The following is a 23758-nucleotide window of genomic DNA, read 5'->3' as shown; positions in this document are numbered from 1 at the left end:
GGGACCCCCCCATATATACAGATTATTATACAATAAATCAGGCCATTGTCAGTGTAACTGTGATATTGGGGGGCGGCATATACACAGGGGTGGGAGTAGGAAGGAATCTCTATAATAAGAGTGAATGGAGAATCTAATGAGAACTGACACCCCCTGTAACCCCTTCATTTCAGGGGAGGGAATATATTAGATCTGTAGTAAATAAAGGAGATACTGGTGAGAATAAATTCATCCCAATGCACATGTCACCCATCACTATTATTATGATTGTTATTGTTATTATTGTTATTATTATTTGTATTAATTATTGTTATTATTATTTGTATTATTATCATTATTATTTGCATTAATTATTATTATTATTTGTATTATTATTAGTAGTATTAATTATTGTTATTATTATGTGTATTAATTATTATTATTATTAATTATTATTATTATTGATTTCACTTGCCGCTGACCACATGGACAGTCTTTTCTCTCTGGGTCTGATGGAATTTCAGGGGCAGGTTCCTGATTGGTGGGACTGAACCCCTAATGTTTCTGCTCCTCATCTGCCTCCCCCCCCCTTTCCTGTATTATGGGGAGACAAAGGCTTGTAGTGAAATTAAAGTGTCAGCCCAGTGCACCAAGAACACAAGGCAGAAGGGGGTGGGGGTGGGTCTGGAATTAGGATGAAAGGGAAATAAAAGAGTTGGGGCAAATGAAAGATACAGTTGTACAATGAAACCTCCTGTGAGATTATCAGGGGAAATAAATAAATATAATAATAAATATAATAAATGACAGTACAGTATATAAATATATTGGGGTCGGGGGCAGAGGATACAGTCATGTCCCACCTGTAGACTAAATCTATATATAAATATATTGGGGTCGGGTCGGGTCGGAGGCAGCGGATGAAGTGGAAGTTTCTCACCTGGTTATTGCGCGTCTCACCTGACAGGCTGCGATTCTCTCGCTTCTCCACTAGAGGGACCCCGCGCCGCTCTCCTCCCTTCCAGCTGCTCCTGCGGGAGACTGACAGCCGCTCTCTGTGGATATGGAAATAGCAACGTGCAACGGAGCGCTGTGATTGGCTGAGCGCGGCATCCCCACACCTAGCGGGGCGTGGCCAGGCACGTTGTATCGTTAAAGGGCCGAGAGCTCATTGATCTGATCAGAAGGAGTTGGAGAGTCTGAGGCCGGAGGGACTGGAGGAGGATCATTCCCTGCACCCACTACTCCTCAGCTGCTGCAGCTCCTCATTAGCAACTCAGTGATCTTGTGATTGGGTTTGAGCTCAGACTCAGCTGCTGCAGCTCCTCTTTCCAACTTCCCACAGGACTGACTGATCCTCCAGACACAGGACTGATCTGCCTGCTCCTCTCCCTGCTCAGACTACTCCTGCAGGACATTGACTGAATCTTCCCGGGGGCTGCTGTGAGTTAAGAGGGGGGCAGGGGGCGGGAGCTGCTCGTTTGCACCAGTGACACTTCTTATATGGACTGAAATGGCCTCTGATCTGGCGATGAGCTCAGACTTGCCCAACAGTCCACTCGCCATCGAATATGTCAACGATTTTGATTTGATGAAATTTGAGGTCAAGAAGGAGCCCCCAGAAGCCGAGAGATTCTGCCACCGCCTGCCCCCCGGTTCATTGTCTTCCACTCCCCTCAGCACCCCTTGTTCTTCTGTGCCTTCCTCCCCCAGCTTCTGTGCCCCCAGCCCTGGGGCGCAATCCAGTGTGAACCCCAACAACCCCAACGCGGCCGGCAAACCCCAACTGGAGGACCTTTACTGGATGTCTAACTACCAGCACCACCTCAACCCCGAGGCCCTCAACCTCACCCCAGAAGATGCAGTGGAGGCTTTAATTGGGAACCCCCATCATCATCATCATCACCACCAGGGCTATGAGAGCTTCAGGGGGCAGCAGTACCCGGGGGAAGAGATGGCACCATCTGGGCACCACCACCAGCTCCACCATCATCATCATCACAACCATCACCTCAGGGTAGAAGACCGGTTCTCCGACGATCAGTTGGTCAGTATGTCCGTGAGGGAACTGAACAGGCAGCTCAGGGGCTTCAGCAAAGAGGAGGTGATTCGTCTCAAGCAGAAGAGAAGGACCTTGAAGAACAGGGGTTACGCCCAATCCTGCAGGTACAAGCGGGTCCAGCAGCGGCACATTCTGGAGTCGGAGAAGTGTCAGCTCCAGAGCCAAGTGGAGCAGCTGAAGCAGGAGGCATCCAGACTGGCCAAGGAGCGGGATGTGTACAAAGACAAGTATGAGAAACTGGCCAGCAGGAGTTTTACCCCCAGGGAATCCCCCCCACAGGCCAATCCTCCCAAAGCCTCCGCCGACTTCTTCATGTGAAACTTTACTCTCTTGCCCCCCATAACTATCAATAGTGAGTAGAACTGGACAATCTCCTGTAAATAGAGGTGTCACCCCTCCAGGTAAAACTTCTCTCCTTACCATTAACTTATTCATTCTCCCCAAAACCTTACTCACCCCCCCTCATGCATTTAACCCATTCACCATCTTACTGGGACTCAATTGTGGGGAAACCAATGGGACTTTTTTTTTAAAACAAAAAAACAAAAACATTTTCAGAACTTTCCAAAGCTCTTAATCTTAACTGACGCCCTCCAGCCCTTACACAGACTTGTACATACAATAAGGAAAGGACTTTTTTTGTTGGGGGGGTGAGCCATATAACTGCCCCCTTACCCCAGTTAGATGGACTGCTTATTGAGCCATACATTGATAAGGAATAAAGTCTTAATTATTGGCAAGATCTCCGGAGCATTGGAAGGAGCCCCGAGAGAGAGAATAGCAATAGGAGGAGACGCTAGAGATACTTCCAGTGAAGAAGAGACGTCTCTGGGACTGGGCCACACGACTGCACCCGGCACAGCGCAAACTGCACTTACTTTGGGTCTTTAGACGTTTTTAGAAAACCCTGCATGCGGGTCATGTATGGAAATCCAAAGTAGAGTCTTTTTGTACGAGTCTTAACCACAACGCATGGTCTACATTGTCCCCACCCTTTGCCTTTTTTCTTTTGCTCGTTTACTCCCCATTTTCTCAACCTCTTTTTGTTTCTGCTGTAAAATAACGAATCTTGTGCATCTTGTAAAGTGACTTGAACACTGCAAAGTCTTAATACCCCCCCCTACACCCCTGGACTTGGCACGTGAGCTGACACTTTGTGCAGCTGGAGATTAGGACTTTTACACTAACTATCCAAGGACTTCCAATGTCACCAAGGGATGAGTGTTGTTTTTACTTTCTCCTTTACCCACCTACCCTGTCTCTCCTTATTTAAACACAACCTGAGCCAGATAAAAAACATATTATTATTATTATTATTATTTATGGTGTCTATTTGTACATAGAATTGTAGAGTTCAGTTCATTTCAATGCCTTCTTATTTCTGAGCCTATATTTTGCTTGGTGATTTAAAAACAAAAACAAAAAAGACAAAAAATAACGAGAAGTCTTAAGTAATGTAATCGCATGTAAATCCTATTTAAATTCATGTCGATGAGCAGAAAAACTTAATGCACTATATAAAGGAATCAGCTGGATCCATCATAAGTTTGTTTTATAGAGATTTAATGAAATTATCTATGCTGTTACATTGTTGGGTAATAAACGTACATTCTAAGGCTCCCCCCCCCAAAAAAAACAAGGGGGGGTCACATAGTAATATATTAATGAAATATTGGGCTGCCTTTTACTCTATGCACCACTTATTTATGAATTTACCCTCGGGAAACAAATGTTATTTAAATTATAATGCTAATGTACAAATATTTCTGCAAAAAAAGCCAATAAAACTCAATTTGCAAAAACAAGAGCTTTTATGTCCCGTGAAAACACAAATAATAAGGGGAATTTATTCAGGGAATGAGGCGGCTGATATTTATTATATTCTGCAATTCTTTTTTCCACACTTTTTTTTTTTCTAAATGAAATTGGATCTCTGTGTTCGTATCGAAATCCTAAAATCCACAAAAGAGGAAATAAATAAATTTGAGTTCTGCTAAATTTCTAGGAAATGTTGGTTTGTATCAGGGATGAGTGCAAGCTCTTTTTCCGTTGCTACTCGAATAAAACCATGTTACCCTTTGGCATGTAAAGTCTTTCTAACCCTTTTCTTTTTTTAATTGCTTTTATTAAGGCTCAACATTTACAGTAGGTCAAATCATTGGTAGTTTTTGATTTTTTTTTTCTTCCTTAAATTGAAATTGAAGTTTTATCGCAATAGTGTTATAGTGTTTCTCATTCTTGCTTTTCGCTCAGCCCGGCTGCGTTCGTTAGGTCTTTAATTATACTTTATATTTAGGATTGTAATTAACTGTTTGGAGTGGGGAGAACTGGGGAATCAGTCGCTTTAATAGAATGTAACACTGGAGCATGAGCAGAAATACTTCTGTCAGAAATTGAATCACTATAACCCTAACCCTAACCATAACCATAACCATAACCCTAACCATAACTCTAACCATAACTCTAACCATAACCCTAACCATAAACCTAACCATAAACCTAACCATAAACCTAACCCTATTTATTTTATTATTAAGATTAATATTATCAGCACTAAATTGTTCATTAGTTGTGTGTATAATAATACTAATAATCTGATTAAATAACTGTGTAAAAATTGAATGGATCAGGGAACTGCAGGAACACTCCTGGTGAGTCACTAAATATTTGTATTTTATACAAAGGCCTGAAATAATGAACAACCAATTAGCGCTTGTGGGTAAACAAACTGTCAGCTGAGTATCAGCCCTGGGATCACGACGGGGTCACTGAGCTTTTTGTCAGGTTTGAGGCTCGGCTGCAACTTTTGTGATGAATGAGAGAACGATGAGAAATGTAATGAGATGCATCCGATTTCCTCTCTTCAAAAAGGAAAACTTGCCGTTGTTTTGTGTTGAGTTTCCCGTGTTGTCGGGGAGTTTGCTGGCGAACGAGTGTTTGAGGGGTTTCTTTTTATCGAAGAGATCGAGAGAGTTTTCCTTTCATGGGCACAAGGGATTCTTATCAACTCCCAAGTCTTTTGGGAGATGGGGGATTTAGTAGATTCGTTTCTATTAATTGTTCTTCGTCCCTGGCAGCCTTCACTGAAATTATATTCTTGTGTCTCACTGATACGATCAGTTTTGGGTTAAAAAAGAAACAAATCACGGAAAGTAAAAAATATTTGCACAATTATTTCTCAATCGTCTTTGCTTGTCATTTACACTATGACACCCGTCGTTTGTGATATTGTGACCCTTCCTCAATACTTACAGGTTGTAGTTCAACAAGTCTCATAACCTGAACTTTACTTTTGTTTTAAAGAGATTATATTCTTCTTGTCATTTTATACATTATTATATACATTAACCCTTTGTGCCTTCCTGCTACCCTTGCAATATGAATGCAGTTCTGAAATGAAAAGATTTGGGCATCTTTTTTTTAATGATGTTAATGATTATATTTCATTATTTTGATTTCTTTATTGATCAATCAGTCTGTGAATGGATCTGTTCTGATGGGGGAACACGTTTTTTGTAGTTTTGATGCTTGATTGGGATAAGTTAAAAAAAAAAAAGAACATTTGAAATCTGCCTTTTTTAACCATTTTAAGGAACAATTTGGAACAGGCTGAGGAGTTCTAGACACAGGGTTATTTTCAAGGTTCTGGTTCTGAATAACAAGTGATGGGATGACAGGTATATTGTGGTGGATGTAGTGCAAATGGAGTGTTGGCACAAGAGCGGCGTCACTATTAAAATAAAATATAGAATATCTGTAAATTGTAAAAGTGCAAACTCATTTTATTAAAATAAAAAAAAAACTCATTTCCCTTAGGCTTGACTCCATTTCTGTAATGTTCTGAGCCCCTGGAATCTGCGTAGGGAATAAAGGGGTCCATTTACTAAAGCGTGGTAATCGCGACTATATTTTTCCGCACGTTATCGCGGCGAGTTTCTTTTGCAGCAACAAAGTTTACGAAACGGCGAGGCGCAATGAGATCATTGCGATCAGTCACGTTAAATACGCTAAAGTACCCGCTCACATTAGCATTCATTTCACGAGTTTCGAATTTTCTGGCGAAAATGAATAGAATAAGTTTGCGAATATTTTTGCTATAAAATAGTCTTAATCTTTGCGAATTTTTTTGATATAAAATAGACTTATTTTATGGCAATTTTTAATGACAGAAATGTGGTTCTTCATTGATTGATTCATTGATTCTTCATTGATGTTTCATTGATTCTTCATTGATTCTTTATTGATTCTTCATTGATTCTTCATTGATCCACAAACTGAAAGGAAAGAGGGAATATTTAGATTTTGGAGGCATAGAGAGCGGCCGGTGCTGATTAAAGAGATAGAGGAAAGGGTTAATAATGCTACAAAGAAAGTGGGGGTTTGAGGAGGTTCAATAAATCGCGCTCTAATGTCGCCCCGGAGGAAGCTTTTCCCTGACAGATTTAGGGGAAAATAATTTAAGTGAATTCAGTTAAAGAACACACAGCGAAACTGCGGCATAAAAAGGCAATAAGTGGTGGTGCGGTGGGATTTGTAAGTGCTGACACTTGAAAGTGACGCCGCCCGATAAGGAGCCCCCGCTGCTTTTATTGAACATTGGAAACAGAAGCTCTTCCCCCCCCCAGACATAGATGAAAACATTCCTAGTGTTTTATTGACAATATGGAGTCTGGGGTCAAAGTAGCGATCGCACATCAATCCATGGGGGACACGTTCCAAACTCTGGATCATTCTAAAAAGTATCTGCCATTTATTTGCTGTACAAACCCAACGTCTTTGTTGTGCAGGAAATCCCATGAATTACACTGAAATTTCACAGATTTAAAGGACAACCTAACGTCCCAGCCATTATAATTCCATATAATTCTTTTCTCATAATGTAAAGGAAACTTTGAGGTTTATACGTTCGGCTGTGAAAGTGTAATATTTCGATTCAATCCTGTTAGTAGGGAAAGATAATGTTGGCAGTTGTAGAAATTGACAAGTGGCGGCCCTGGTGGTTTCCCCGCCTGTTTATCATCAGCCGCCAGTTAGTCAGCAGCACAGGCCTGACCCATTTATTTCTATTATTTTTCTATTTAATGCCTGCTGTTATGGAACATGCTCTCTATATGGGATTCAGTGGTGCTGATGACTTTTCCACAGACCCCCAAGCTCTGCCGTCATTGGGATATGGACCTGCGGAACTGTGACCCGTGTGACCGACAAAAAAAAGTCAATCTGCCCATAATGTGCTGGAAATAAAAGTACAGATTTAATAGAAACTCCCTGCTGGTGCCTTCATTATCCTAACTCTCACCTGTAAATAGGGATGGGCCAATTTTTTCGCCTTGTTTCGGCAAAAAAAAGGACGCCCATAGACTTGTATGGCGGTGTGCCTTAAAAAAAAAAAAAAAAAAGACGCACGTCAAAAAAAATTCCGCCACACGACACAATTTTTTTTGACACCCATAGACTTTAATGGGCGTCGGTGACATTTTGCCGGCGGCAAATTTTTGCCGAAACAAAACGGCTCAAATTCTCCCATCCCTACCTGTAAATAGTCTCCGGGTCATTCTCAAAAGGTGACGCACAGTTCATTGCTTATATTTTATTCTATATAATATTCAGTAATATTGGGATTTGATCCAGAGGTTGGGTGCAGACCCAGCTAGAGCCGTAGTTGCTATCTGCCAGTTTCCAGTTTGCAAGATGTATTGTGACTTGCCATGTTTCTCCTTTAAATGAAAGCGTTGCATGAATATTTATATATATATATATATATATATATATATATATATATATATATATATATATATATATATATATTAGGGATGCTCCATTATTTTGGATTCGGCCGAACCCCCGAATCCTTTGCAAAAGATTCGGCCGAATACCGAACCAAAACTGAATCTTAATTTGCATATGTGGGGTGGGACGGCTGCTCCAAATCTCAGCACTCAGCACCTCCACCTGGAGAGAAAAAACTCAGTGCTTTGCGTGAGACCTTTAATCTCATGAACCCAATATCAAGTGCCAGGGATTGGTTTCCCAATGTGAAGAGCCTCTATTCTAGGGATGCACTTCTGCCTTTTTTTAGCAAGATTCGGATTCGGCCGAATCCTAATTTGCATATTAGGGTCAGGGAAGGAAATCATTTGAAATCAGGAAATCATCAGGAAAAAAATGTCTCCACTTTTTCTCCTTCTTGTCCCTAATTTGCATATTCAAATTAGGATTCGGATTTGGTTCAGTATTCGGCCAAATCTTTCACAAAGGATTCTAATCCCAAATAGTGGATTTCGGTGCATCCCTACTTTATTCTCTTTAGGTCTATTACATTTCTAAATCCTGTTCTGCTTTTAAAGAATTCAGTGTTTGTTCTAAAGGGATCCCACGGGGCCCGGGGCCCCTCTCATCAGAGACAATCTGCCTTGGGCTGAGGGTAAGTAAAAGCAACTCTTTGCCCCAGACCTAGAGGAATTGTGTCCTTGTTTCTTCCAGCCTGGGAACATCTCTGTCCAACCAGCTCCATGAAGGATCGAGTTTTCACTTTCATTCCAAAATTTTGGGAATACAGATCGTATAATGTTATGTGTTATTTGTGTAGTTACTATCCAATCCTTTCTGTCACACGATTCCCAGTTATTCCTAATTTTTATTGTCTCATTCCATGAAGCCAAATCCTCCATTTCCAGTGGGAACCAGAGAACGAGTGTCAGCTGTTACGGTTCTGTGTTCCATAGGGAACCAAGTATGAGGCTTGATTTGAGTTTTCCACTTCCCATGGTTCTTTGCTGCAGGACAATGACCTTGTGCTTTTTTGGGCAGAAATTTGAGGATTTTTAAGTCCGACTATACTAATAGTTTATACCCTGGAAATACTTTTTCTCCTGTCCCCCCCCTATTAGGGGGTCCCTCAGATAAGAGTGGGCTTTGTACATCTACATATATATCTTTTTTAACCAGTTATAGTTCTACCAGGATCCACATGAATGTTATAGTTTCTTATAAATTGTATCTGCAGATGATCCGTGTTGGGTTCTACAAGTGTCGGAGGGTAAGAACCGCTCTGTGGGGCTAATTTGGAACATTTTATTGCAATTTTTTTTATAAACATTTAGGAAATTTCTTCTTGGTGAGTCCGGGGGATTTTTACAGAAGTGAGGAGCTGTCATTGATACTGGAAGGGGTTAATATCAATAAAAAATGTTATTAAAGCCTAAGTGGCACATAAAGGCTCTTATCTGCCGACTGCTGTGATATTTAAGCGCATGTTTGAGCCCCCCGTGTTCCCCCTCTGCCAGGATTCTGCATTACCCGTTGCTGCCAATGTGCCATGCGCTGGCGGATTATTTCGAGCAGATTTAGCAAAAGGAAAGTGTGAAGCCCTGGAGGGAGATAAAGAGGTTAATTGATTCTTCTCTTTCCAGAATTAGTTTTTTTTTTCCCTGTCATTTGCTCTTAGTTGTGAAGTAGAAATGTGCTGAATAAAGGCAAAGTTGAAGATTCCGCCCGCACTTCAGTGGCACAGTTTTCCCTTTGTGAATAATTATCTGGGCGCCCAATGGGGATATGCGGAATCTTCCGGCACAGTCAGCTCCTGCCAGGGAATTCAGCTTTCTGAGCCCTTTATTAACCTGGAAAAAAAGGAAAATATATTATAAATTATAACAAGACGTAACCCGTAACTGTCGCCCATTTTGCCTGCATTGTGGCATCTTCTCCCTGATCGCTGGCGAGGCCCATGGGCATTTAATCAGACTTTATTCCAATGAGAACATTTTATATATACAGAAACAAATATTTAAATTTAATATTTACCTTATTAGTGCAGTTGGGGCAATAATGCAGCTGGCGTGACCCGTCGTACAGACACTAGTGCTGTCATTTCCTGCAGTGTAAGGGTGCAACAAAGCCACTATTTTGGATTCGGCCGAATTCCCAAATCCTTCTTGAATGATTCGGCAGAATACCGAACCAAATCCTAATTTGCATATCTCTTGTGACAAAAGGTCATGCAATTGCCCTCTCCACTCCTAATTTACATATGCAAATTAGATTTCGGAATCAGTTCAGCCTGGCAGAAGTGTTTGGCCGAATCCTGCTGAAAAAGGCCGAATCCTGGCCGAATCCCTAAACTGAATGCTGGATTCCATGCATCCCTACTGCAATCCAAATAATGCCTCTACATAGCAAGGGGTTAATTCTGTCTGCCAAAATATGTGCCCATGCAAAGAAATACATACCAAACTCCTTACCATTCTAGATGCCGAATGGTTAAAATTCTGACCACAAATATACGCTCCCTACTGAGAAATATTCAGGGAATGTGTCCTCTCTAGATAAGAAGGGGTTAATGTCTTTAAAAGTGTTTGTACCTGTCTATAGTAGAAAGGTTTCATTCCTTTAGAGCTAATATATATAGTCCAAATAAACATGTATACAACGAATTCTAGTCCTTTCAAGATTAGAAGGGGTTAATTGTCAAACACAGAATATGCTCGGTGCATACATGTATACTGTGAATCTTGAACCTTTCCATGCTGCCTGTGTGGGGTTAATTCATGCTACATGTATGTAGTCTATAGACATAAATATATATACAGTGAATTTTAGACTTTTAGATTAGAAGGGGTTAAATGTCAAACACAGAACATATTCTATACATACTGTATACCTATATGTACTTTCCCTGCTATACTGTATGGGGTTAATTTGTGGAATATTTATAGTCTATACAGACATATAACATACATAGAAAAGATAACATTTGTGATATATATGGATATATATATCACAAATGTTATCTTTTCTAGATCAAAAGGGGTTAATTCTCAAACACAGAATATGCTCTATACAGACTTGTATACAGTGCACCGTGAAGAAGTTTTTAATTCATGGAATGTATATTTATGCTGTATAAGGCATATATATATATATACAGTAGATTCCAGACCTTCCTGGATTAGAAGGGGTTAATTCTCAAACACAGACTATGCGCTGTACAGGTGGATACAGTGAATTTTGTATCTTTCTATGTTATATATGGGGTTAATTGGCCTTTACAGAGTTGTATAAAATCTCAAACTTTCTAGACAAGAAGGGGTTAATTGTCTCACAAAATGTATGGTTTATACAGACATATACAGAAATAAAATGAATTCTGATCCTTTCCAGGGGTTAATCATCTTATACTGAATATAAGGTAATTTCAGATGTATATATTGAATTAATTTCCCCCCTTTATTTGTAGGGGTTAATTTTCTTGCCCAGAATATATTTGCTCTTTATAGACAGTGAGTTCTGGTCCTTTCCACATTATAAGGGGGTTAATCCTCATTAAACTCACGGCGCACTACCAGCTGTGCAATAAGACACACACACACCCCAATATATTAATGTGTGCGGCTTAACCCTTTCACTGCCAGGGAATGGCCAATGAATTGTGGAACAAGGGGGAGATTTTGCCATCCAGAACCCTCCCAGCCCACCATTTCCCCTGCCCAAATATCTCATATTATTGTGCAATTCTGATAAATACTGGAGCCCATTATTGGCCCCAAACTGCAGAACTGCTGAATAAAGTGCCCCCTATTGTAACCTATAAGGATAACATAAGTCACAGATCCAGGGAGGTCCGTATAAAAGAGGCTCAAGGCTGAGTGCTTTTATTATACAGGTTGTGGAATCCCCCAGGTGACTTCTTATATCCTTATATATGACAATAGGGGGGACTTTATTGATTATAACTCACAAATGAGTCATGTGACAGAAATGACATCACTAAGCTCTGATTATAAATGATGACATCACTAAGCTCCAATTAAAAGGATATAATTCACAGGATATTGATGGCACGTGTGTATTATATATATATATATATATATATATATATATATATATATATATATATATATATTGTGTGTATTTTACTCATTAAATGATTCCAGTCTTGGCCCTTTCTCCCCATGATCCACAACTCCCAGGGGGCTACTCATTCCCTAATGTTTAACTCCGACCCCTCCTAAATAGGGATACACTGAATCCACTATTTAATTTGGCCGAATCCCCGAATCCTTGGGGAAAGATTCAACTGAATACCGAACCGAATGTGAATCCTAATTTGCATATGCAAATTAGGGGCAGTAAAGGAAAAATGTGAAAAAATAATTTTTTTGTGACGAAAAGTCATGTGATTTTCCTACCCGCCCCTAATTTACATATTCAAATTAGTGTTCGGTTTCGGTTCTGTCAGACAAAAGGATTCGGCCGAATCCAAATCCTGCTGAAGAAAGCCACATCCTGGCCGAATTCCGAACTGAATCCTGGATTCGGTGCATCCCTACTCCTAAATAATAGACTTTAACTCCAAATCACAGAGTAACCCCCTATAGAAATATATATATATAGTAAAGCCTGTAGCCATTAGCCTTGTAGGGTTAACATAGGATCACCTCACTCTCTCCTACTGTGTATATTTGTGTATTTGGTGCCAGTTCCTACACTGTACATAGTAACAATCCCCACCTTTACACTGTGTTGCTGGGATACATTTGTTCCAAGCCCTCATTGTGACGTCACTACCTGTTACACAGAAACTTTAAGGGAAATACAAATTGTGAAACATTTGAAGTGACTCCTCTTTGGATACTGGGGAGTGTGGGTCAGTCAATAAATACACGTTCCCTAAACTCTCTCAGACTGTTCCTGTTATGTCTCCTTTTCTCATGTCACTGATACTGAGTTGGATTCTCTCATGTGAGCGCAATACTGTCGGTCTGACACTCACTGCTCAGTTTCACCTGTAGAGGGCGCCGTGGGGATCACATTTGGATCAGACAAGAACAGAGATTCTCACAGGCTTTATCTGCCGGCACCTCATCCAATAGAGAGAGAGACCTTGTCTAAGGTACATGAGATGGTTAATATAAGTAAGTTGACAATTGTGACACAATTTTTGCTCCAATCACATAGAGTTGATTAAAGGATATTTTGCAGCAAAGTTCTGTGTTTTTCCTGCTCTGTCTCCACTCAACCCTTGGTTCTGGAACAGACCTATAGGAACAAAGTGAAGTTGGGAATTGGCACCAGAACTGGTGGGAATAAAGGGAATTCAATGAAACCTTATTGATTTGCCTCTTGTGGGACCCAGGTGGGAATTGCGAGAGCGACTATACTGCTTGATCTCCATGCTGGGCATAGAGGCAGGAGTTCATCTCCCGGTTCCATTGGGGCAAGTTAAAGTCATATTGATGTTTGGCCGCCAGTGTAGATCCCTGATATTCCCTAATGTGGGGCCCATCCCTGTGTCACAGCGGAGCCCCCCAAGCTCACTAGCCAGCAGGGCCGTGTGTATTTGCTCAGTCTCATTGGTCCATCAGACACAGAAGTGCCGGGAGTTACTGGGGATCAGTATTTGTCAGGAAAGGCCTGAAGGTTCCGAGGGGGGAGAAGAAACAAAAGAGCTGAGACTGGGAAATAAATCCGGAGATGTTTGTTGGTGTCTGTGTCTGACTCCGGCTGCTTCTTCCTCTCAGGGCACAGGAGGGCATCAGCCGACCCTCACTCACTCACTCACTCACTCACTCACTCACTCACTCACTGCTCTGAACTTACTGGGGCACCTGAACCCCTGGCATTTACTGTCCAACACCAGCACTAGGGGCACCCCAGGCAATCAGAATATGTAAGTCATGGGTGCAAGGTGATAGGGTGCCCTTTATTTAGCAGCTGCTCATGGGAGGAGTAAAGTACAGGCTCCATTGTGTGACTCACCATTCAGTGCAAGGGGCAGTCAATGAGCACAAGCAGTAAGTGTGTGAGCACAAGTAGTAAGTGTCTGAGCACAAGTAGTAAGTGTCTGACCTCTAACTGGGGCAACTTTCTGTTGTGTATTTTGACATAGAGTTTCCAGTGTCCCACAAAAATATGCAAACGGCAGGTTTCAGCAAGTCCTTTGTGGGGTTTTTGTGCCCCTGATTTATGCACCAAAGGGCCCCAAACATTAGGAACCCAAAGTTGATTTATAGGTGATTTATAGGTGATTTATAGATGCAGCTAAGAATGTCGGGGTGCAGTGGCCTATAGAGCACAGAAAGCCAAAGCAGAAGTGGCCGCAGCAGTGGATATGGTGGATGAGGAATCTGTGAGAAATGCAGAGCATAAAGAAGCAAATCAGACCGCACTTACTTTTCTGCCCAAATTTGCTAATTGGGTGCACGTCTAGTAGCCTATTCACAATGGCTGCTCCAAGGTATACAAATTTCATCCAGTACACAGCACTCCCTTTTCAATAAAACTGTCTTTATTCTTATGATGTTGCTGTCCAAATAAGAATAAAGACGGTTTTATTGAAAAGGGAGTGCTGTGTACTGGAAGAAATGCAGAGCAGTCAGTGCAGGAAAAAGTGGAAAGGGAAGCAGTTTACCACACGGCTGCAACTAAGCGCGCAGAGCAGCAAGAGACCCCTAATGTTGCCCAGGAATTCTCATGGAAAATGGAGACTTCAGTTATTTCTGCTGCATCTCATCTGGAGCGAATCAGAGCTGGTAATGATGGTGAGGACACGGTATTCAGATATCAAGGTGAAGGTGCAGGGGGATGTAGTTGTGGTGACTCCTCTTGTGCCTGATCCTGACCTAATCATCCCCCATAATCCATCTCAGCCTCCCAAAACTCCCCAACCTCCCAATACCCCACAGCCAAAAAACCCCACAGTCTCCCCAAACACCACAGCCTCCCAATACCCCACAGCCAAAAAAAACCCAGCCAACAGATAAGTACTACTATAGTTTATATAAACAAGCAGCTGTGTAGCCATGGGGGCAGCCATTCAAGCACATGATACACAGTAGATAACAGATAAGTACTACTATAGTTTATATAAACAAGCTGCTGTGTAGCCATGGGGGCAGCCATTCAAGCACAGGATACACAGTAGATAACAGATAAGTACTACTATAGTTTATATAAACAAGCTGCTGTGTAGCCATGGGGGCAGCCATTAAAGCACAGGATACACAGTATATAACAGATAAGTACTACTATAGTTTATATAAACAAGCTGCTGTGTAGCCATGGGGGCAGCCATTCAAGCACAGGATACACAGTAGATAACAGATAAGTACTACTATAGCTTATATAAACAAGCTGCTGTGTAGCCATGGGGGCAGCCATTCAAGCACAGGATACACAGTAGATAACAGATAAGTACTACTATAGTTTATATAAACAAGCTGCTGTGTAGCCATGGGGGCAGCCATTCAAGCACAGGATACACAGTAGATAACAGATAAGTACTACTATAGTTTATATAAACAAGCTGCTGTGTAGCCATGGGGGCAGCCATTAAAGCACAGGATACACAGTAGATGACAGATAAGCACTACTATAGTTTATATAAACAAGCTGCTGTATAGCCATGGGGGCAGCCATTCAAGCACAGGATACACCGTAGATAACAGATAAGTACTACTATAGTTTATATAAACAAGCTGCTGTGTAGCCATGGGGGCAGCCATTCAAGCACAGGATACACAGTAGATAACAGATAAGTAATTATTTAGCCTGTTGGTGGTATATAAGGTAATTTGGTTCTTATTAGGGTTGGGGGCCATGACCAGAGGGAGAGTTAATGTGAGTTCAGTCTGTAAGTCTGAGAATGAGAATAAACGTGTGTAACTTGGGGAGACAGATAAAGTATAAGTTGACACATTAGAGAGATAAGGCACTGACATCTTTATTCAACCTGTGCCTTTAAGGGGAGACATTTAACTTCAGTTATATGGTAAGATAACCGAACTGCCCTAACTGCAGAAACCCCCTTCCTATGCTGATGGTAAAATCTCCTTTCCTCCCCACCAATGAATCACTCATTCCCCTCTCTTGGTAGGGAATCCCATAACCTGACTGTCCTTACAGTAAAGAACCCCTTCCTATGCTGATGGTGAGATCTCCTTTCCTCCCCACCAATGAATCACTCATTCCCCTCTCTTGGTAGGGAATCCCATAACCTGACTGTCCTTACAGTAAAGAACCCCTTCCTATGCTGATGGTGAAATCTCCTTTCCTCCCCACCAATGAATCACTCATTCCTCCTCTCTTGGTAGGAAATCCCATAACCTGACTGTCCTTACAGTAAAGAACCCCTTCCTATACTGATGGTGAGATCTCCTTTCCTCCCCACCACTGAATCACTCATTCCCCCTCTCTTGGTAGGGAATCCCATAACTTGACTGTCCTTACAGTAAAGAACCCCTTCCTATGCTGATGGTGAGATCTCCTTTCCTCCCCACCAATGAATGATGGATTCTTGTCACTGTTTTATGACAAATAAGTTCATTAGACACATTGTTGTTCAGGTGGGAACATATTTGTACTTGTCACTGATATTCCCAATAAAATGCCTCATTTACAGTGAGAATAGATTTACTTTATTAAGCTGTTTTACTCTAGATCATTCATCCTCATTATGAATCCCGATCATTCTTTCATTGATGACTGTTCAATCCTGTAGCTCATATAGTCCCACCAGTGATTTATACAAATACAAAGTATGTAGCAGTGTTACCAGTTGTTTGTTCATTATTGTGTGTTTATTGTGTGGCACACGCTGGTATCCTGGCACAGCCTGGCATTGACATTCTCTGTACATTCCCTCTCCTATTCCTCATTCACATTCTCACACCCACAGACCCACAGGGCACTGATCTAATGCAAAACAACAACAAATCTTTCTCTTTCAGTGTTTAAGTCAATTATGTGAATTATTTGAATTATGTGAATTATGTGAATTATTTGAATTATGTAAATTATGTGAATTATTTGAATTATGTAAATTATGTGAATTATTTGAATTATGTCAATTATGTGAATTATTTGAATTATGGGAATTATTTGAATTATGGGAATTATTTGAATTATGGGAATTATGTGAATTATGGGAATTATTTGAATTATGGGAATTATGGGAATTATGGGAATTATTTGAATTATATGAATTATGTGAATTATGTGAATTATGTGAATTAACCAACTTGCACCTTGTCACCATCTGCTAAACAATCCGCTTCTCCGGCTAATGAGGCTTCATGTCTGGAATGTGAATGTTTTATTACTGGACAATTCCATGGAGAATCGCCTATAATCAGTATGAGAATAAAGATATTTATATTTAATGTACGGCCTATACATCAGGGACAACACAACAACACATCTCCTTGTCATATATATAAAAGGGAACCTGTCATCCTTAAAGGAGAAGGAAAGGCTAAAAGTAAGTAAGCTTTATCAGAAAGGTCTATATAAATACACCAGTAAACCCTCAAAGTAATGCTGCTCTGAGTCCTCTGTCAAAAGAAACACCAAATTATGGAAATAATCTTGAAAACCCCATGTCCTGATCATTCTGGATAAAGGGTCCTATACATGGCAGCAGAGAAACCAGTGCAGTGTACCTCAGCTTGATTCATATCAGTTTCTTCTAATGATTTAACATTTTCTGATGACTGGAGCTAGAAAATAAACACATTTTATTTCGATTCCAATAAACATGAAAATACAATATTTTCTGAAAAAAATCAGACCAAATCCGCAGAGGTTTTTTGGGCTTATTTATTAATACATTTTCCCGAAAATTTGGTTTGCGGGAAAAAAATCCGGAAAAATTGTGAAAAATCAGATTTTTCACCCGAAAACTCAGAATTTTGCCCGAAAACTCTGAAAACTTTAGGGTATTGCCAAAAACCCAGCACACATCAAAAAAATCATTGGGACTGCTTGCATTGACTTATATGCAACCTCGACATGTCACATGCCGGATTTTCAAATTCGGACTTTTCCCACCCTCGGGGTTTATTAAATTCCGAAAAATTTGTGATTTTTTTAAAAGTCCGATTTTATAAAAAAAAAAATCACAAAATTTTCGTGATTTTTGCTTTTGTTGTTTAGTAAATAACCCCCTTAGTGTCTCCGGCCATTAGATGAAGGGATCAGTGATGTGTAATTCGGCCATTATTATGTTCCTCGCATGCGGCTTGTTTGGGGGTTTGAAGGGATATTTGAGAGATCCCTCTGCTTTAGAGCAATGACTCCCCTAGAGAATTAAACCCTTCATTCCAAGTGAAGCTGAAAGTAGAAGAACAAGAGGAGCCGATAAAAGAGGGATAAGTAATCACATTGAGGGCAGGTGACTGTACTAGATAATGTGCTGAATTATTCAGGGAATAGGCCATTGAAAATTGAAAGGGAGGGAGCGGGAGAGGCTCCTATAAACTGAATAAACACACACAATCTTATCAGTTGACTTCTTAAGTAAAAGCCAAGAAGCTGCTCCGTAAGACAGTGAATCAGGTTTCTCCCAATTAAATTTAACAAGTGGGGTCTTTGAATCTTTCATGAGTGTTTGGGAGTTTTCATCGGCCCGTCTATTCCACCTCCCCAAAGTCTTCTGCTCTGGGACAGGAGACACGTTCTCCATTAGCCTCTGTCTTTCTTACAAACATCAATAATTTGTTAATGAGTTGGGTTGGTGGTGACGTTGACACTTAGTTTGTCTCTTGAAGCTAAAGGGAAGCCATGTTGTCTCTCTCGATTTATCTCCTTCCGACTTCTGTCGTCTGAGCATCTCCCATTGTGTGATCAATTGTCACCCAATTACCGAGGTAAACGAGGGAGATTACCCCACCCCAGCTGAGCTATAAAGATGTATCCACCTGTGGATTCATCTCTTATGTACCTAAAAGGGACTCTCTACTTACACCCATGTACATGTGCTGTCTAGATCATCCCAACGACTGATCTATGAACCATAGATACAAGTTAACTCTTCATTTGGGAAGGTTTGATTCACCTTGAGGCCAGTGCATGGTCATTCAGCAAAGAAGAAAGTGAGGAGATGCTGCAGATCCTCCAGTTTGGTTCTTCAGCTTTGACTAACTGTTGTATTTCATCATCATCCCAAACACTTTTCAGAAGGTCCCACATAAACAAACTGATGATCATAGTGATGTGTGGGAGATGATCCAATTGTAAGCCTGGGTTTATCATAACGACTGAATGTTTTGAGGATAACAGGCACCATGGAGCACCATTTATGGATCACCCAATGACCTGTTGTTCACCCACTGGGGTTTAGAAGCCCAGCTAGGGTAGGGTGCAAAAAGAGCGACAATAGTTTAATTCTAGTACTGGTCCTTATTTGCTCCCAACCATGGTTGCCATGGGGAAAGAAGCCAGGTGCACAGTCTCAGTAAGGAGTCATGGTTAGTGATGGGCGAATAAATTTGGCAGGCATGAATTTGCAGCGAATTTGCCGCCTTTCACTGCCAGAGAATAAATTCAAAACCGGTAGAATTTTTTTTTTTTTTGTCGCGCGTCAGAATAGTTGTGCACATAGAATTGTCATCAAAATTATTTGGACGCCCATTGACTTAATACATTTGGAAAAAATAATCGCATGTATAAAAATTGACGCTCGTGTCAAAATTGTCACACTTCAAGATTAATTTGACGCCAATTGACTATGCGTTTCGCAAATGTTTCAGTAAATTTGCAAACTTTTTGCCACAGATTTGCCCATCACTAGTTATGGTCCATTTTGCCAGTGCCAAAAGAAGAGAGCTTGGTGTGAGGGAATTCTTTAAATCTGGGATGGTATTCTACTTATCCAGCAGGGTTTGACCCTACTACTAAGTAGTACGAGAGCCCATGATAACAACTCTAATTCCAGCTACAGACAAGTTTCATCTGTCTTTAGAGCAACACTGGGTTTCTGATGATGGATGGAGGTTCACTCATTTATGTTTGGGAGAACCTAAACTATGACCAAGTTCCATCTCTCATCTATATACAAACAATTATTCTTGGGAAGGAGGACATAGTTTGCCTGAACTGGAAATTTTTTTCATGATGTCTTCCCCACCCTGTGCCCACTATACCTAAAACAGATCACTACCAACCTCACCAGTGCTATTTTGCACCCACTTTCCTACCAAACAAGAGCGTTGCCTTACAATGAATTTGAACCTTTTTCTGAAAAACTCATTGTATTTTATGTTTTGTGGTGTGTGAATTCAATGCCTTGTTCAATGATTTGGTTGTGACTCTAGTGACCAGTCAGTTTTTGAGAGGAGAGTATGAAAGATGAATAAAAATGTGCAGTAAAATAACATAAAAGCCAAATATACACACACTGTATATTCATGTAGAAAAGAGGTTGCAAATTGTATGAGAAGCTCAATATCAACCTGATACTAAATGGTAATGCTAAAATAATGAAGCCCTGGTAGAAAGACACAATCCTAGTGTAGACTTTTACCTATGAAAGGGCTTCCAGGTCTTTGTTGCAAAGTGTCCCTGTTGTTGTGTATGGGTGTGTATATGTGTTTGTGAGTGAACGTGTGTCTTGAAAACAGGTTTTATTTAGGAAGAGTTTGCTAACACACGTGTGATACACTCAAGGGCATGAGTCAGTTTGGGTGTTGATGTGAAGCAGCTTCTCACCTACGAGTGACAATGATCTCAGGTGACACTTGTATCACAAGATGTCAACACAAAAGGTGGAGAATGTGAGTAGAAATCCTCACCTTGTGTCTGACTGCAATACCTGCTGTGATCACCTCTGGTTGTTGGGTTCCCTGAGTGGAGGCACCTGGCACGACCTACAGAGCTGACAATTCAGCAGGAAAGGTAGAAAATGTTTTGTGCTGGGCTAAAGACACTGTCATCAGAAAAGTCCTTTATAAAGGGGGTGGCCTCATTGCTTGTAATTCATATTTCTCTGAGAGCCAAGAAGTAGATGTTCTCAACTGAGCCTTTGGAAAGAGCTGGTTTTCTCAGTTTTCATGTTAAATATTTAAAATAAAATGTGAATGGCAAGATAGATGTTTCTACTCCTGTTACTGAGGCCAAGCAGCACAAAGTAGGAAGACATGAGCAGGACACGCTCCCACTGTATTAGATCACAGCCCCCCTGGCAGAGAATTCTGGTTCATGTTATACATAGAAGCACTCCTAAAATAGATTCCAGCCCCAGAAATACACTTTGTTTAGTAAGTGAATAGAACAGAGAGCTCATGTTTCTGGTATGTAACTGTGCAAGTGACTAATATCAACTACTCTGTAATATGGAGAATAGACAGGAAAGAAAAATGATTGTATGTACAGGGTCATGTTCCCTTTAACCCAGGCCTGATACCTAAGGCAAGTACCACAATGTACCCTGGTTTTGTAAGATGTTGGCCAGGGCAGACTGGCATCAGAAGCAGCAGAGGAAACTGAAGTCAACGCTACTGTGTACACTACTCCCATTCCATGGCATTTCCCCATAGGTGAACATCCCCTTTATTGATACAAACAGGAAGGCCCAAGTTAAAGGAAAACTATACCCCCCAAACAACGTAGGTCTCTATAAAAAGATATTGCATAAAACAGCTCATATGGAAAACCCTGCTTCATGTAAATAAACCATTTTCATAATAATATACTTTTCTAGTAGTATGTGCCATTGGGTAATCATAAATAGAAAATTGCCATTTTAAAAAATAAGGGCCGCCCCATGGGATCGTAGGATTCACTGTACTCACAAACATACCAACAAACCATACATGTTAGGTCACATGAGCCAATTAACAGACAGAGTTGTGTCTTTTGCTTCCACACTTCTTCCTGTTACAGTTAGAGTTGTAGTATTTCTGGTCAGGTGATCTCTTCCTGTTACAGTTAGAGCTGCAGTATTTCTGGTCAGGTGATCTCTTCCTGTTACAGTTAGAGCTGCAGTATTTTTGGTCAGGTGATCTCTTCCTGTTACAGTTAGAGCTGCAGTATTTCTGGTCAGGTGATCTCTTCCTGTTACAGTTAGAGCTGCAGTATTTCTGGTCAGGTGATCTCTTCCTGTTACAGTTAGAGCTGCAGTATTTCTGGTCAGGTGATCTCTTCCTGTTACAGTTAGAGCTGCAGTATTTCTGGTCAGGTGATCTCTTCCTGTTACAGTTAGAGCTGCAGTATTTCTGGTCAGGTGATCTCTGAGGCAGCACACAGACCATCACGAAATGGTGCCTCAAGGCAAGAGATGTAAAAGGGCAATATTTACTTAAATATATATTCCAGTTTGGTAAGATTCTTTAATATGCCACTTAATATGATATGAACCTGTTGCTTAAGTGTTCATTTTGGGAGTATAGTTTTCCTTTAATAGACAATTTCATCTTCACTGCCCAAGATGCTGCTCCTGCAAGTAGAATTGTCCCTCACATTCTGCAGATCTTGTTTCCCCTGAAGCTGGCACACAAGTTTCTACGGACAATTATGCTTTATTAAAAAGTATTTTATATATATATATATATATATATATATATATATATATATATATATATATATATATATATATATATATATATATATATATATATATATATATATATATATATATATAGGGGACATGTGGAATCCTTCCCCTGTTTGTCTGCCTGTGACATCATCCAGCCCGGTTGCATGCTGGATAGCGACCCGATTGGCTGGGAACCCCAGTGCATCCTGGGGAGAAAGGGTGTGCCTGACTTTGGAGCCAAAAGCACGGGGTCTCCCAGAGAGAGAGCAGAGAGAGCCAGCGTGAGTAGCTGTAAGACTGTGAGGTGCACAGAAGAAGCTACTGAATCTGGGGAGATTGAGCCCAGCCTGTCCCCTGCCAAGTTGCTGCAAACTCAGAAGGAGAAAGGGGCCACTAGTGAGATTGATCCTGCTGCAGAGCTGTGTGTAATCTCCAGTGTGAATTCCTCTTAGGGCACCCCGGTGAGTGAGCCACCCAAGGGAGGATACTGGCACGGATACAAGAGTGGGACCCCATACTGAAGACAGCTTTTAAGCATTTACCTGCTACGAGGGAGCTGCTGCCAACTTCAAAAGGGAGAGGTACTTTTGGGGAATAAGGTAGCGCTACCTGGGGAGTAAGAGCTCTGGGGAAGGGACAATCATTTGAACTGTGTGATTATTAACCCCTTCCGGAGGATTGGGACTGTGATATTTACCAAGGACTGTGTAAAGCAACAGTTAAGCACCTAATAAAGGTTTAGGTAGTGTCCCCAGTGTAGGAGTGAAGTGTGTATTAGTTTGTCCTAGTGTTAAACTGTTTATATAAAGTTTATATTTGTTCAATTGCAAACTGTGTGTTTTATTATTCCTAGTGGAACCCCCTGAGGTGTGTTCCTCAGTGTTCACTAGGTGGAGGCACTGCGCTGTAATTCCCAGTTCCCAGTACTTTTCATACGCAAAAGGGACTCAGGGCCCCTGGATTGCCAAGAGTAAGTGCTATTTAAAGAGACAGTAACCAAATTAGTGTTTTATATATATATATTAGGGATGCACCGAATCCACTATTTTGGATTCGGCCGAACCCCCGAATCCTTTGTGAAAGATTCGGCCGAATACCGAACTGAATCCGAACCCTAGTTTGCATATGAAAATTAAGGGTGGGAAGGGGAAAATTTTTTTACTTCCTTGTTTTCTGACAAAAAGTAACGTGATTTCCCTCCCCGCCCCTAATTTGCATATGCAAATTAGGGTTCGGATTCGGTTCCGCCTGGCAGAAGGATTCGGCCGAATCCGAATCCTGCTAAAAAAGGCCGAATCCTGGCCGAATCCCGAACCGAATCCTGGATTCGGTGCATCCCTAATATATATATATATATATATATATATATATAATCCTTTTTTAATATAATATAACAATACTGCAGGAGA

General features: G+C 40.9%; 1 protein-coding gene across 1 annotated transcript; it reads left to right on the top strand.

Moving 5' to 3' along the window:
• The first annotated feature begins 1153 nt into the window (after positions 1-1153).
• Positions 1154-3656, top strand: mafa.S (v-maf avian musculoaponeurotic fibrosarcoma oncogene homolog A S homeolog). The gene has a single exon (XM_018223995.2). It carries the CDS (start codon positions 1493-1495, stop codon positions 2357-2359), a length of 867 nt encoding a protein of 288 aa, XP_018079484.1. The 5' UTR covers positions 1154-1492; the 3' UTR covers positions 2360-3656.
• The last annotated feature ends 20102 nt before the right edge of the window (positions 3657-23758 follow it).

This window comes from Xenopus laevis, chromosome 6S (assembly GCF_017654675.1).
Source record: "Xenopus laevis strain J_2021 chromosome 6S, Xenopus_laevis_v10.1, whole genome shotgun sequence".
In the NCBI taxonomy this organism is placed as follows: domain Eukaryota; kingdom Metazoa; phylum Chordata; class Amphibia; order Anura; family Pipidae; genus Xenopus; species Xenopus laevis.
Note: the sequence above shows the minus strand (reverse complement) of the source record. Positions and strands in the feature narration are given on the sequence as shown.